This window comes from Aythya ferina (genome assembly GCF_964211825.1).
Source record: "Aythya ferina genome assembly, chromosome: 13".
NCBI classification, from domain to species: domain Eukaryota; kingdom Metazoa; phylum Chordata; class Aves; order Anseriformes; family Anatidae; genus Aythya; species Aythya ferina.
The window spans coordinates 8142490-8158706 of NC_140311.1; the positions used below are offsets into that span (position 1 = coordinate 8142490).

Sequence of the window (16217 nt, forward strand, 5' to 3'; positions counted from 1 at the left end):
TTTGCATACCGTGGGTGAGGAGGCAGCAGACTGGAGACCATCACTCATCAGTGAAAGGATGATCATTGTTTGTTTAGCCCATTCCAGAATAATGGCTCTGCTGGGAACACCAACCCAGTATGCATCATATCTTTTATAGTATATATTAATTTAGTGTAGACATTAGGCCATCATTATTCCCTCCTTTTAATTCTCATGTATTAGCATTCAGGAGCAGTTTTAACCCAGCACACATCTTTGTTATTTTGTAATGTAAAATAAATAAAGCTGGAGGCAAATGTATTTTTTTTTTTTAAATAAATGACTGTGAGAGGCTGATGGATATAAAGCACAGAAACATCTTTATAATTTTAAAGCTCGAATTTCAGAACACAGCATTTTCATTAAATGGTGCAATCCATTCATTTTGGAGAGACAGATATAAACAGAAGCAAATTAACTCAGTAGTTCTCATGCCTAGAATCTTTGTGATAAAATTGCCTATTATTGTGAGTGTAAATGTTTTCAAAAACAGTTGAGACAACTGGGAAAAAAAAAATAGGAAAGCCAGGATAGGTTGCTCAAGGATAAAAACCATAAAGACATCCCCTCCAAACACATGTAGCTGCTGAAATTACTGAAAGTGGACTGCGGGAGCCCTTTGAGAGGAGGAGAAAGGAGGCAGGCCGTTTATTTATTATCATTATTTTTTTTTCTTTTTATGATGGATGAAGGTCTGGGAGAGTGGCATCCCATTATTCTCCGTGCTGGCTGCTGCCGTGCGTTAGGAAATTCAGCTGATAGGGACGGGAGGCGGCTGAAGCAACAGGAGAGGGGGAGCTGGGCACAAGCTGGCGGGGGCCGGGGCAGCGCTGGGGTCCCACGGGGCGGGGGGGGGGGACCGCGCTGCGCGGCGGCGCTGCCCGAGCCCCGGTGCGGCGGCGGCGGCGGCGGCACCGCGTGGCCGGGCCCGGGGCGGAGCCGAGCCCGGGGCGGAGCCGTGCCGGGAGTAGGGGGGGGTCGGAGGCAGCGCGAGGAGTGCCGGGAAGGGCCGGTGGTGGCGGAGGAGGAGGAGGAGGAGGAGGAGGCGGAGGGGCGATGGCGGCGGAGCGCGGCCGGGGCTGCCCCCCGCGGTGGCGGCGGCTGTGAGCGAGCGGCAGCGGCGATGTGCGGCGCGTCCGGCGACGATGGAGGACCGGTCGCACAAGGTGCTGCTGGCGCTGGTGATGCTCTTCCTGTTCGCGGTGATCGTGCTGCAGTACGTGTGCCCCGGCACCGAGTGCCAGCTGCTGCGGCTCCGGGCGCTCAGCCCCGCCGCCGCCGCCGACCCGTACCGGGCGGAGGACGAGACGCCGGCTCGCTTCGTGCCGCGCTTCAATTTCTCCGCCGGCGACCTGCTGCGAAGGGTGGACTTCAACATCAAAGGGGACGACCTGATCGTCTTCCTGCACATCCAGAAGACCGGCGGCACCACCTTCGGCCGCCACCTGGTCCGCAACATCCAGCTGGAGCAGCCCTGCGAGTGCCGCGCCGGGCAGAAGAAGTGCACCTGCCACCGGCCCGGTAAACGGGAGACCTGGCTCTTCTCCCGCTTCTCCACCGGCTGGAGCTGCGGGCTGCACGCCGACTGGACCGAGCTCACCAACTGCGTGCCCTCCGTGGTGGACAGCAAGAAGGAGGTGCGGCTCCGGCCCTCCAGGTGAGCCGAGCCCACCCCCCCGGGGGGGCGAACAAAGCCTGCCGCCGTCCTAAAGGGCTTTGGGGGCTGCCGGTGGCCGGCCGGAGCTGCGAGCACCTCGCACGGTGCTGCCCGGCCCCGTCCCGGCTGTCCCGGGGCTCCCCGAGTCCTTTGAGCAGCCCCCCTGCACGCCTCGGGCAGCAGCCGGGGGCCCTGGGCTGCCCCGGGGCTTTTCAGCCTCAGTTTGCAGAGAGAAATGCGGGTGTTAGGAGGAACTGGGAGCCTCTGTGTGCTGTTAGGGCTGAAGTTTAGGTTGTGCTGGTGTCAGCCTTGTGAATTAAAGGTTGTGCTTAGGACTGAATATCACCCGCGAGTACTGCCGTTGTCCTCCAGCCCTAACCTCGGTTATTTCGGGCTTGCCTTTCTGGATATTAGTGGCACTGCTTTTCTTCATCCCTGTGCTTCCCGTAGAAGTTGCTGACCTAACCTGACCGTAGCTGTCTGCTTGCCTAAAGGCAGCCCCTGCGTTTCCAGAGCCCAGCCGGCTGGTTCTCCGAGCAGCGAGGAGCTCCTGCCCGTGCTCCCGGAGCGCTGCGGTGACAGCACACCTTGGGCTGGAACACACCTCGGAGCTTGTCCACGGCTGTGCGTGCAGCTGCACCCTGCAGCAGGACAGCTTAGGGTTTCAGTGTCTTTTCACATTGCTTTGCTGGGAAATTAGAAACTAGGGTATCGCGCCTGTCGCGCTGTTAGATTAATGGCAGGTCCCCTTACAATGAGGGTACTGTTATATATCATGCTGTCTGAAGTCAAGTCTAAGCACAGATTCAGTTGAAATAGAGTGCGATTTCTTTATAGAATTCCTTTTATATAGCGTGACACCACACTGCCATCTAGTAGAAAAATGGTTAGCGTCATTATCTTCCTGTAGCCTAGATGAAGCTCTTCATGAGGCTTAGCTATTGTGATTCTCGCTCTTTTGTTTTCCCTACTGCTTTAAAATTTAATTGTCTCGTTTTTGTGGCACTCCATTTGCAAACATCAGGAACTAATTCTTTGCCCTCTGGGCACATTATCTTCCCGGTTTCCCAGGCTGCGTAGTTTATTTTACCTGTCTTGTAAATGCATTGTTTGCCAGCAGAAACGGAAACGCGTAGCGTGACGTCTCTTTTGCTAAACATCTTCAAGTGATCTTTCTTTCTCTCCCCCTAGAGATGGGCCTGGTCTGCAGAATTGTAGCTGTGGGGCACAGATTCCTTTCGCTCCCCAGAGACGCAGGGTCCCCTCTGTGCTCAGGGTTAGTTTTGCCCTCTGGAAAAATGGGAGAGTCCTTGTCCTGGGCCAGCCGCCTTCGGCAGAAGGAAATGCCAGGCTTGGAGAGCTGAATTTTTGTCTGTGGCTTTTGGCTGATTTCCCCCTCACCCCTTTTGGATTACCAAACATGCTTTTCTGAGTCAAAACAGAACTGATGCATGTACCTTCCCAGGAGCTCGCAGCGATGGTTCCTCGTCCAGCAATGCCATGTGTGTCATCACTACCGACTTAGAGAGGTCACGAGGCCTCATGGCTTGAGATGGAAGCTGCAAAGGATGAAAAAGAAGCTGTGATGGTTTTGTGTTAGGTATAGGTCTACTCTATAAAAGCCTGCTTTGAAATCATGTTGCATTTTTAATAACCTAATTACACAGGTTGCTTAGTAGCTACAGTTGTTCTCCCAAATAATGTTTTGACAAGCGATTATTTGGACTGCAACTTCTAAATGTTTAAAAATACAGCAGGAGACATTCTGAAATGAACAATAGTCCCTTCAAGTCTTCCTACACATTGTAACGTCTCGTGCTTAATTTTATTTTGCATTCTCGATTTAGCAACATTCAGTTGACAACTAGTTAAGTAGCACCTATTCCTAGTGCCAGTAACAGACGGCCATCTAAGCACTTTCTGGGCAGATAATGACTTCTTTCAGAGTAGTGGTAGGTGTGGGATGAGGGTGTCTGGGCAGAGGAGCCGTGCTGGCTGGCTGGGGCTCTGAGCAGGGCCAGCCTGGCTGTTCCTGTGCTGTGGTCATTGGGGGAAGCCTGAATGGTACTGGCAGGGAGGGAAGGGAAAAATCCCTCTCTGCTTGAATCCTGAGTGAAGGAAGAGGAGGAAGGAGGGGTGCAAGGCCTGGTCCATCGTCAGGGCAGGGAACAGGGTTCAGTCAGGAGCAGAGGACCACAGCTTCCTCACATGAAGCTTGACTAGGCAAGGATGGGAATTCCTATGTTTATAGTCAAGGTGATTAAAAAATAGGCACCTGCTCTAAGGGTGGTTTGAATGACTTGGTAGCTTGATAATGCAGTCTGTAGTTAGCACATTTGGGCTGCCTAGCCTTGTTTGGGAATAGCCAAGTGAGAGGTGATTGTTCCAGCAAACTTCTTAGCTTGTGTCTCTGTGTGATTACTTTGCGTGGAGGTTTGTGTTGAGGAGCATGGGGAGTCTTTTGGTCTCAGGGCTGGTTATATTGGTGATTAGCTGGACCATTCCCTAAGAGCCTCTGCATTTGTTTAAAAGTTGAGCCTTTGTTTAGGAAGTCCAGAAGATGCCCAGTCTGGGATCTCTGAGGCTCAGCACCAGGTACCCAAGCATCACCATGATATGATGTGATGGGATCAGCCTTGGGGCTGTGCCTGTGAGGAATCTAGTTGCCTGGGGCATTCCTTCTTCAGCCTCTGCTCTTAAGCTCATCAGTAGTCTGCTTGTGTTTTCTTTAGGAACTGCAGGGTTGAAGGGTACGTTGCTGCTCTGGGGTAGAAGTACTCAGGGTGGCTGTTCGTGATATTTTTTTCTTCTGGATTTAACACAATGGTACTTTCCTGTCTCTAAGCATGTAGATTCCACAGATTTGCTTTTCTTTTTAGTGGTGCCTGTGCTGTTTAATATGAAGTAAGTAGGTAAACAGAGCTCCCTTTTTTTCCTTCAGGCCTCCCTTGCCGTAGAGGAACATAAGTCTGTGTGTGTGTGGGGAGAGGGATTTTTTTTTTCCCTCCCCTGTCCCATCAGGGTGCATATTCTGGCTGCCACCTTCCTGCTCGTTGCCTGTTCCATCAGTGCTGAAGGCTGTTCACCTCTTCCTCGTCCTCCTGGCTGCCTCTCCCTGCAGCTGGCTTTGCCTCTAGCTGATGGGGATGGGAACGGAGCAGCAGCACTGCAGCCTCCGGAAATCTTGGGAAGGGGGAAGGTACAGGCGGGGCTGATGCTTTGGGCTCTCTGAATTTGCTGCCTGGGAGGTTGGTGGAGTGGGCTGATGGTGGTGGCAGAAAGGAGTGGGTTGTCTCAGCCGCTTGGCATCAGTGGTGAGAAAGGAGAAATGTGCCTTTTCCTAGTCAGGAGTGACTGACTTGGGTCACTTGATTGATTGTGGAAGCCTCAAAGCTTTTGGCACGCCAAGCTGAAGCAGCATCCAAAGTAACTGTGCGTGAGAGCATCACACAACAGATTTCACTCAGCTCTGGCTAATTATTATGGGAGGTATCTACCAAACTTGTCTAAAGCAATAAATCCAATGGCACCATTGTAAGAAACAAAAGGGCTTGGGGTTAGGCTGGCAAATATAACGAGACATAGGGGCAAATACCGATACCTGCACTCTTAAGTGGTGTCGTGGCTTCATAGCCTCATCGGGTGAGAGATGTGGCTGTGGGCGAAGGTCAGGCTAACTCAGTGTCCCTCCTGGCTAGTGTTGAAGGAAAGAGATTCTTTCTGTTGGGAGGGGAGCAAACTTGCAGAAGCCTGGAGCCAGGAAGTCTGTGACTGGAAGAAATGCTACACTGCTGGTAGAAGCCTGTTGGACCAGGAGCAGGGATGCAAGTCACTGGTTTTTGTTTTTTGGGAAGCCTGACACTGGCACCGTGCTGTTGTGATGCGTGGCAAAAACCCCTGGCAGCGTGTGGATGTTCTTGCCCTGTCCCCTGATGTTAGTTAAACTCTTCCAAATTACATCTTATGAAAATCTAAAGAAAAGATGCATTCAAACATTTTCCAGCACATGGGAAGCGTTTACTGTGTTTGCCTCCTTTGGCTGAGCAGATTAATCCCCGTGTTCTTGGGAATGTGGTGGGATTTGCATTAGAAGAAATTGTTTTGGGGGGTTTGCAATTTAGGGAGAGGCTCGCTCAACAGTGGCTGCTGGACAGCTGCGCAAGGGATTGAGCTCCACGGTGAGCCCCACCAGCTCACCTGTACTGGTGCTAACCCACGTAGGATCTGGGAAATAGTTAAGCCTCGCAAATTGGTGCGATATCTCCTCATCCTATAAGGGGTTTAGTAAAGTCCCAAGGTGCTCTGAGGCATGGGGCTGATGATAATGACCAGCTTCCTTCCAGCTTTGGCAGGAGGTAGACAATCTAAAACCTCTGGATGCTGATGGAGCAGAAACTCTTTCCAAGGATGCGCCTTCCAGCCAGAGAGCAGTAAAACCTCTGCTTGCTGGTGCTTGCTCTGTGCCAGGGCTGGCTTCTTACCGCTGCTTTTCTTGTGGGGCCAGCTGAGCTTTCCTCCTGCCCGGTGGCACTCCTCCGTCTGGTTATTTGTGAATTAGACGATTTGGTGGTTATCGCCTATCCACAGAATTGGCGGTTGAAAGGCTGGAAATAAAGAAAAGGAGATGGGCTGGATGCGAGGTGCGAGGGTCCTGCAGAAAACAGCGTGCAGGGGAGCATGCCTGCCCTTGAAACACTCCTGGGTGAGACTTGTAGGAAACCTCTGCAGCAGCTGTAATAGCACAGAAATAACCACGCAGTCATGGCAGTGCCGTGAGGCCTGGGTGATGCCTTGACTTGGTTTATCAGTGGGGATCCTGAATGACCTGGCTTGCTTTGTTTTGGAGCCACGAGAGAGATGCTGAAGGTGCAGCGGGTATCACCTGGTGACCTGCTAACGTGCTGCTGTGGCTGTCAGTTTCCCTTGTGTCACCTGGGCAGACGAGCTGGGTCTGGTTTTGTGGTGTTGGGATAAGTAAGTCATTCCTTAGCCTAATCCTCTTTCAGGGCCCTGTCCTGAAGGTCCTGATCGTGAACTTAAACTCACGTTTTTTAAGTTTGGATGGTAGGACCTAGCTCTCTACATTGATACTGCTGGTTTTGCAGATAATGTACTTCTTAAAGGCCATCTTAAAAGGATTAAAAAAGAAATCATTTTCCCTATTAGGTCTCTTCATTACTGCTGTAAATCTTTATTAAAGTGCAAATTGACTTTTTGTTATTTAAAAGTATGTTTCCTACTGTCTTTTAACTTTAGAAAATGTGTGTGTGGGTAGAGAGTTGATGTTATTTAATACACAAATAAATGCCAGTGATTGCAGCAGAACAAGAGGCAAGGCAGAGATGCTCTTCCCTGCATTGTTTGTTCCGTTTGTTATCCAGGTCAGTCCTCCCTAAAGAGCAGAGTGGGAATGTGAACACCATGGCGCGGTGCTGTTGTACTAAGACACACGAACGCTTCTCGTTGAAAAGGTGCCTTTCTGCTAATTTTTCTGGGAATTTATAAATATTAAAAGGAAACTATAAATACATGCTTCAACTGTATTAAAATAGACACGGATTGTGCCATGTGATTCCTCTTCATAACTTGATAACCTTTAATAAAGGTTATCAAAGGCACTTTGAAGTTGGCATCACCAATAGGTTATTTATTTTTATTAAAAGACAGATTTTAAAGTTTAACAAGTTGAACATTGGTTCTGAGGTATATTAACTGAAATTAATTTGTCCCTCATTTATTTAATCTGAATTGTCAGGAATCATGTTCTCTACTGATGTAAATGTCGGCAAAAAGGACTTATTAGTAGACTTGATTGCTTTTTAAATTTAACTAGCAGAGATGCACTGGCATGCCTAAGAGAATTGGTCTGTTTCTTGTGAACAGTTCAGTGCCTAATGAATCACTTCAATGTACTTTTCTGAAGGAAAGCAGAGCAATTTAAATGTGCAATGCATTGATTTACCTCAAATGGATTAGGCCTCTGTGTGCAATCCTTTGCATTAATTTACTTTCTCCACAACCATAATAATAAAGGTAGCGTTTCTGTACGGTATCAGCCCAAATTAGCTTGCATAACTTGCTAGAAAGCAAAATAATAATATGTAGTTGAATACTAACTGCAGGAAAGGGTCTTTCTGAGATCGCGTGGGTATTCAGCAGTGCTGTCCCAGCTCTGGAGCAGCCGGCTGCATGTGTGCCCCCTGAAAGTGCTGATCCAGCATAGCGATGAGAAAGAGGTCTTTGCAAAGCACTGATGATTTTCTAACCTTCTTATAGGGAACAAACTAGCAGTAATTTGGTGCAATTGTAATTTTTTGTGTGTATGTGTGGTCAGGTCTGTGGCTTTGTTGTTCTCTTGTTTGGTTTTGTTTTAGATAACTGTGGAAGTGGTACAAAAAGCTGTGGCTCCACTAGGTCTGAGTGCATTTTCTTTCCGTAGTCACCTCTCTGTCCCCTTCCCCCACCCTGCAGCATCGGATATGTGCGGTGACAGCCTTGTCCTCCCTGAACAGCCTGGGGCCTGGCTGCAGACCTGCGGGCAGCTCCTCATTTCCACCCATAGCCGCAGAAATGGCGGCTGCTTTGTCTGCGCTGCGGGGACCGCTGGGGCTGAGGAGCCTTCCCGGCTCAGCCTTTTTTGGAACTGCCCATGCACGCTCCGTACTGGAGAGGATTAATTTCCTCCCGCTTCTCATCACGGGGCTGTCGCCTGCTCCCTCCCTTCTTCGCTCTCTGGCTGCGTCTGCGAAGCTGGCGAGGACAGAGGTGCGGGATGGCGCTCGGACGGGTGGGCTTCGGAGTGGAAGGAGGAGGGTCACCAGCAAGGCCCGCGCCGCTCCTGCCCTCTTCCTCCTCCTCCTCGACCTGCGAGCGAGCGTGGTTTGCTGTTCGTGATTGATTTGCTGATGCTGGCCACTGTACAGTGTGTTCTGGGATTAATAGGGTAGCACCGAATTATTCAGGCATTATTGAAATGAATCACAGTTGAGATGAGTAATAAGTAGCAGACTTTTGTATTTATGAATAATTAACAGAGTAAAGTTTTTCTTAAACAGCCATGAAGAAATGATTTAATTTCTACTGTGAACACTCTGTAAAATTAATGGAAGATAATTGCGTTTCTTAATGTGAGACTAAGAAGCCAAAGCAGTATATATATATTTTTGCATTTAAGCTCATACTGCAGATGTAAACATTAAAAGTATAATTTTCTTTCAATACATTCACACTGGGTAGGACCTGTGTTTAACATCCAGTGTATGGTTTTTGTTTGTTTCAAAATAAAAAGTCTGGTAAACACTTAACTCTCTTGCTGTTTCCATACACTTATGTGTCTCTGGGTGGGTAGTGTGTATAAGCGTGTAACAAGATGATGTTTTTGAATGAGTGATGATTAGGATTAGCTTTCTTTTCTTCCCTGACTCCAGCCTTCTTCCTCAGCCATTCATGCTTTTAAAGACAGAATCCATTTAAGATATTGCTTGTATACAGCTTTGAGTGAAATATCCATTTTTTTTCAAGACTGAATAAATCATTAGTATTTAGAGGACCTATAAGTCCTAAGATCCATTAGGGGTGAGACTCATCACATTACTTCTTGGTTCTCAGCTGCTTCTGCAACTGTGGAGGAGCCAAACTTTGATGTCATATAACTAAACATATGCAGCTATAAGAGAGATAATCTTGCAGCATTAAACGATTTTGCGCATTTCCATAAAAGCATGAAGATAGCAATGCCTTTCATGAGATCCTTGTAGCAAATGCTCCTAATTTTCCATAATCAAAAGGGCTGTGAAGTTTTGATGTTCTTAGAGGTCCAACTAGCCGGAAGATCAATTCTTCCTTTATTCCATTTTGTGCTGGATAAGTTAAAACACTGCTGCTCCTAGCAGTGGGAATCTGCTCTTTGAAACTGTAATTTGAACTGTGGGATCCTTCAGCAAACACCCAAATCAAGTGAGTACAGCACTCTTTGGGACTATTTTCTCCAAGCTTCCTTGTCTTCAGAGTAAAGCAGCTGTTTTAACCCTCTGCGAAGGAAAGCAAAGTTTCTCTGGTTAAATGCAGAGAAGTTGCTTCTGAGAGTTCCTTTTTCAGGTTAACTGAGGGGAGAGAATCCTTAAGCAGGTCTAGGTGAGGTTAATCTAATCTGTGTGATACCTAAAACTCCTCTGCATAAGAAACTAAGACTTAGGTGGAAGTGCTTAAAACATTGCCTTCTGTTTGCTTCCTCACACTCTGTTCGCCCGTGGGAAAGCTACTCCCTGGAGCAATCCTCAACTAATCTGGGGTTGTTTTCTTTCTTTTGGGTTGAGAAAAAGTTACTGGGAATGTGCTTGTGTCCCACTTGAGCAAAAATTACCGGGTAATACGTCTCTAATTTCCTTCGGCAAGCAGCTACCTCATTCGGACGTGGAAGATGCTACGGGGCTGGTGCTGAGGACTTCAGTGGGGTGGCTGTGGGCGGAGGTGCCTGCCTGTGCAGCGCTCCCAAAAAGCAGCAGGCATCGTTCCTCCTTCAGCCAGTGTCGCCAACTGCGGGTAGGGAGGAAGATGTCTGCACGGCTTCTGCGTTTCACAGAGCTGTTTGTTTTTCTGTGGGGGTGTTGGATCTAATCAGTGTAGTGGTAGCACAGAGAAGTAAGACAAAAGTGCTCAAGGAAATGTCAGACGCAACAGGATGCGTCTGCCTGATGGTAGCTGAGTGACTTGCAAAAACATAAATGGCATAAATTAGGCTTTAACTCTGTCATTTCTAGTGTGCTGCAAGTCAGTTGCCGGTATAGCAAGGAGTATTTGTTTGCATGGCCTACCCATTATGTTTTCTGTTTTCCTAGTCATGCATCTTTAGCTGGAACTTTATTAGTTTTTTTAATTTTGGTGACTTCAAATAACTTTAGGTTGATAAAATGTGGAGTATAGTTTTGTCTTTCAAATAAAACTGTCTTAAAGAGCAGTTGTTTGGCTTTTTGGAGGGAGGTACTGCTGGGGTCTGTCTACTTGGCTCTGGTCTGTGTGGGAGAAAAGTGGAGGATAAACAAGTGAGTGGGATGGAAGAAGCCAGGACTGTACAGCTGGCTCTGTTCCTGAGCTGGGGTGAATCCTGCCTCCATCGCCAGACCTGTCCTCCTCCCCTAAGCCTCTGGCTTGTCAGCTTAGTTCAGCTCTTTGAATCAGGATTTCTGTGTGTATGTAGCATGAAGGATCTTTGATTTCATGGCCTGGTTTACCCCCAGTGAAAGAAAGATGAAAGCTTGCTGACCACATAGCTGCTGGCATGTGGTCATGCCAGAACTCTTGCATCTTCTGTAATTTTTCATTCATGTTCATGGATGAAGCAGTTTCAGACTGTACTCTTTGGAAAGAACAACTTGGAAAAATCAGAAGCCCAGTAGACTTGCCCTAAGTATGTCCTAAAGGTGTGTCTGTGAGGACAGTGCTCTGGCTCATAGAAGAGTGTAGTGAGAAGAGCTAGGACCCGTTGCTAAATAGGAGACGCTGGGTATGTAACACCAGATGTCCTGACCAAAGCCGTCAGGACTGCAGCGTTGGTGCTCTGCTTTAAGCTTACATTGTCTGCTCACAGCGTGGGCCACAGCCCCTCAGAGCAGGTATTTCATTTTCTTCTCTCTTGAACAGTGTTCATTTGCAAATATATCCTATAGAGCCATTTAAACCAGTCCTACTTCTGGAACAGATGACAGACCCTAGGTGAGTCCATCTTCCTGAGTATAACATGCATTTTGCCAAGTATAATTATAAATGCCTTTTTTTCCTTATTCTCATTTCCAGAGGAGAGGAAAGGCAGAGAGAACAAATGAAAAGAGTAGCTGCACCTGCAGCTGCTTCTCCTGAGAAGTTGGCTTGCTTTCCATTCTGCTAGCTGCATTTTGGATGTCAGCAGTGTTGTGGGCTGGAATATGATCACTCTCAGAATTTTATGGATAGAGGCAACTTCCTTCCTGCTTTAGATTTATGGGGTAGTGCTGAGATTCAGCTAGTAATACCTGCTGGATTTTGGAGGCTGCAGCTTGTTAGCAGTGACGTAGGACGGCTGAAGAACAGGGCTATGACTAGGGATGAATTTAAACTGGGGAATAGTTCTGCAGGCTGTCTTACTACCCAGTGTTTTCCAAGATATTCAACGTGCTACCACATGCAAGAAGGAATAGCAGTTTTTCTAGAAGTAGTCATCACAAAATGTTGTACAGCAAATGCTTGAGCGCTCTTCTGTTTGGATTACTGAGCTCCTTTGTAACTTGCAAGGACAAAAGAGTGTGAATAACTACCCTTGTCTGTGAGCTTGGCTTACCATGTTTGTTGGACCTGAGGTTTGGTACAGTACAGCTTTCAGAAAAATTCACCCTTAAACTTTTTTATTTATTTGTTTATTGGGACGTTTAACTCATGCACATAACCGAGAATAGTGCTGATATTTCTGGAGAAGGATTTTGGAAGGAGGTTGCGCATCAGTAGGTTTAAGATGCCCACAAACCATATCTTGTCAAGCCTGAACACTACGGTGCGAACAAAAGTGCTTAAATATATTGCTTAAGCAGATACTTAGCTTAAATGTATTGCTAAAGGCTTTGCGGAATAGGGGTCAGTATAATGGCATGAGCACCTCTTGCTGCCATGGGGCGCTGAAGTTTCCTGCTCTGGAGAGTTAAGATTTCCCTGTGTTGTGGATGTCGTTGTTCTGGTTCTCCTTTGAGATGCTAGCTTTCCCTGCTGTAATTCTCCTTTTCCTATAACTTCAGCTGCGTGCTTACCAGGAGGAGCAGTGTGTGTAGGGTCTAGATTTGCTGAGACAAGTGAAAATTGAGGTTCCCTGTTACAAGGCCCAAAGATGTAGAGAGCAGCTTGGGTAAGCCGATGCATCCATGTGGTGGTGTCTGTCCTGACTAGCATGTCATGTTTGGGCTGGGGACCTGGAAATCCAGAAGCAGCAGCTGCTCCAGGCTCTGCATAACATCTAAGCCTCTGCAGGCAAAGGCTGTGGTAGCAGATGCCTTTCCTGGGTGGGCTTGATTTGGATTTTCAGGAGGATGTGAGTTTTAGATGACTTCTGACTTCTATGATTCATCCATTCTATGATTTTCCACCAGCATGTGGGAGAGCAGATCCAAAAGGCCAGCTCCATCTGAGCTGAATCCAGACCTTGTGTCAGCCAATCCCTTCTATAAAATCAGTCAGTGTATCAGGCAGCGCAGAGGTAAAAAGCTAGAAAGGACTTGAGAATAGCTGAGCTCATGGAGAGATAAAAATTTCTCAGAGCCCGGATTATGGAAAGATCCGGTTATTTGTAAAATATATAAGCAGATTCTGTGTCTCGGCCCCAGCGGCTCAGCAGCGGTTCTGGAGGATTTGGAGGCAGCGCCTGCTGCCTGTTCGGCCCTTCCTGCTGCTGCTGCCACAGGCAGGGCTGCAGTCTGGGCATCGAGGTTTCAGGCTGACAACAGCTTCTGTATTAAATGCTGCACATTAACTGCACTTTGGAAACTGCCACTGTATTTAAGGAATCTAAGGTTCTCTTGTTTCTTGTCCGAAGGTTTATATTTGCTTTTTCTGTCATGCTATGTTACTTTCCTGGAAAGAGCAGGACAGTTTTGCTTCTGCTTTTCCCATCTGTCACCTGAAGTCATGGTTTCCTTAGGGTGAATTGATTCCTGCAATAAACCTGTGTATTCAGGAAAGAGTAATGGGTATGAAGTACAGTATCATCCTTCACTTTCTCCCTTACAGTAAAAATATTTAATGTCCTATATAAAGTTACATCAGGATAAGTGAAATTCAGATCTCTTTACTCTTGTGATTAAAAGATCTTTTTAAGGATATTTATATATCTTTTGATACATGTTGGAATTCCAGTACCTGTGCTCATTGCTTATAATGGAAGTCAGGTTGATTAAAACCTGGGATCTGACATCTTGTGATGATTGATACTCCAGCTGAAATCTGATCATCAAAAGAAACTAAAACAGTTTGTGGAACAAGGAGCTCTGTGAGCAGCAAGCATTACAAAGCTGCTTTCCTGTAAGTTTTACCCCCACAGGTTCAGCTTACTTAGATCATGTTTTCTTATCGAGGGCAGCCTTGGGGTGGGCACCTCATCTCACTGCAGACCTTGCTGAGGCATGTGTGTAGGGACAGAGAGGGCACACCGGATAGTGAGCAGTGCAGAGATGTTCCCTGATGTTAGGAGCCCAGGCTTTGGGCCAACATGTCTCTGGGCTTTCACCAGTGCACGAGGTGGTCCATTTGTATCTTTGTGCGTGACATCTTGTGCGGCAGGTTGTTAAAAACAGACTTTGTATTTCATCAGGTGCTTTTTATAGTTGTTCTTTGTCCCTAGCAAGCTATGTGGCGTTAGGCATCAAGTAAGCGGTGTCCCTCCAAACACAGGGCAGGTAGAAGTCATTGCTCTCACGAGCACTTGCAGATGGCTTGCCTAACTAGGACCACATCTTTTACAATGCAGCTAATTGTTTCAGTTTTGGCAGGGGACTGACTTAATTTACAGTGAAAAAGGAAAGTGGGCATCTGGGATGTGAAATAAAGGCAGCAATTGCAGTTCGGGGCTGCTGGAAGTCATTGCCTTTTGGTGTTTGTGGGAGTTTGCTTTGCTCCGTGTTGTGGGACTTGAGAGATGCACTTTCTTTTGGAAGCAGATCCTGGTAGGATTATAGATGCTGAATAGCACGTTGTGGTCCAAGGGCATGACCTGTGCTAGAGCAAGTGGTTCTGAACAGTGCTGTGCGCTAGCTGGTGGGAGTGAGTTTGCAGTGTTTGTAGAAGGGGGAACGGAACAAAGGCTGCTTAGCTCACGTGGACAACATCCTTCTACTTTACAAGGTGTTTTTCATCTTTGAGTAGCTGAGATGAAACATTCCTTTCTGTTAAGAACAAAAGTAAAAGCTTTTGCTTAATGCAGGTACCAGGGCTGGGCTGTGCTGCAGCCACTTATTGCATCTCTTGGCTTTGATCCTTGGCTGCGGTGTAGGAGTGCACAACACAGCTCAGGAAGGTGTGGTGGTGGTTTCAAGTGCTTGGCTTAGACTGACGCCTGTGTCCCTGGCCCAGGGTAAGCAAAGATCATTGCAGGCTGCAGGCGGCCAGTGAGCTTTTGGGACACCTACAGCAGCCACGTCCCCTGTTGAGCACACCTTTCCCACCATGCATGCCCCACAGGCAGGGAGATGGAAGGAAAAAATGCTGGAATGAATGTTAAAAGGCAGTCTATTCCTTTACTTTTTTTTTTTTTTTGAAGGTTGGGATTCTCTTACTGGTGTTTATTTTCAGCATGGTTTTTCTGTTAAACAAGTGCAGCCTGTTTGCAAGCTCCACTGCTCTTTGGGCTGAGAGCAGGGTGAGTATCTGCCTCATAGAGATTTTGTGGTAAATTTTGTTGCTGCTGTACTTGAATGCTAACCTGAGGGATTTTTTCCCCTTCTCTCTGTAAACAATTTTTTTTTTTTTTTTTCCTTAATGGAAAATTTCAGCTTGTCTTCCACTTAACCACAGTTCAGGCTTTTCCTGGAAAACTGAATGAATCAGTAACACTTCCCTCCTTTGCTTCTTATGTGCTTAGCTGATTGTATTGTCTGCAGGTTCTGATTGTCTAAAGCCTTTCTTCTGTCCCTGCCAAAGTGGCATTGTTCTCTTGACAACAAAGGATAGCCAGGATCACTAGCAGATGGCACAGCACCTTCTCCAAACCTTCCACAGGTTGTGCCTCTCCCTTCATGGCTGTATTCCCCTAAAACTTTAGAGCTGGGAAATCATAGAGTTAGGAGGAGGACGAAGCTGAACGAGGGCTCTGGGTGCTGGGGGATTACTCTTTCCCATCCTGGGAGCACGGCTGAGGGGTAGGTGGATCTCCAGATGGGTGCAGGTCTGGCTGTGCTGAAGCACTTGTGGTGTGCATCTGCCCCGATCTCCCGCACCTCTTCCAGTGTCCTGCTGAATGTATGAGGGTGTTCGGTGCTGTGGGCTTGCTGTGACTGATGCTACTGGGGTTGAGGCTTTCTGCATTTCTTGGAGCTTAGGGCTTCCCCTTAGTGCCTGGCCTTGTGCATCCCTTCCTTACAGAGTGCCAGAAAAGGCAACAAACTCTGTACGGTGAGTGCAGCGTCATAACATGGGGCAAGGGCATTTGGCTCAAAGGAGGGCAGGGATAAAAATCCAATGGCATCTTCCTATTTCCCATTTGGTGACAGGCAGCACTCATCCACAGCAGTCAGATAGCAAGTGAGCCAAGCAGCTTCGAGAGACTACCAGTCACTCTCCTGCATGGTTCCCAGCACTGTCCTAGAGGTTTGTTCTTGATCGTTTCACCTTTCGTGTAGACTTGATGGTCTCTGGATTGATGTCTTGAAGCATGAGTTTAAAAATCAAATAGCAAATGACTAAATGGATGTTATTGCACTAGGCATTATATTACAGAAGTCACCATGGTTAAGTGGAGTACCTCTGGAATCCCGTTTTTATCAAGACGTTTATGTTCCCCTCTAATTTTTGTGGAGAGTCGTTTAGATGT

At 47.4% G+C, this 16217-nt stretch overlaps 1 protein-coding gene across 1 annotated transcript in view; it reads left to right on the top strand.

Moving 5' to 3' along the window:
* The first annotated feature begins 1092 nt into the window (after positions 1-1092).
* Positions 1093-16217, top strand: part of HS6ST2 (heparan sulfate 6-O-sulfotransferase 2) — a 128836-nt gene continuing 113711 nt past the window's right edge. The window contains exon 1 of the mRNA XM_084534354.1: positions 1093-1678. Within this exon, the coding sequence (XP_084390480.1) occupies positions 1167-1678 (512 nt within the window). The 5' untranslated portion in view covers positions 1093-1166. The remainder of the gene's footprint in view (positions 1679-16217) is intronic.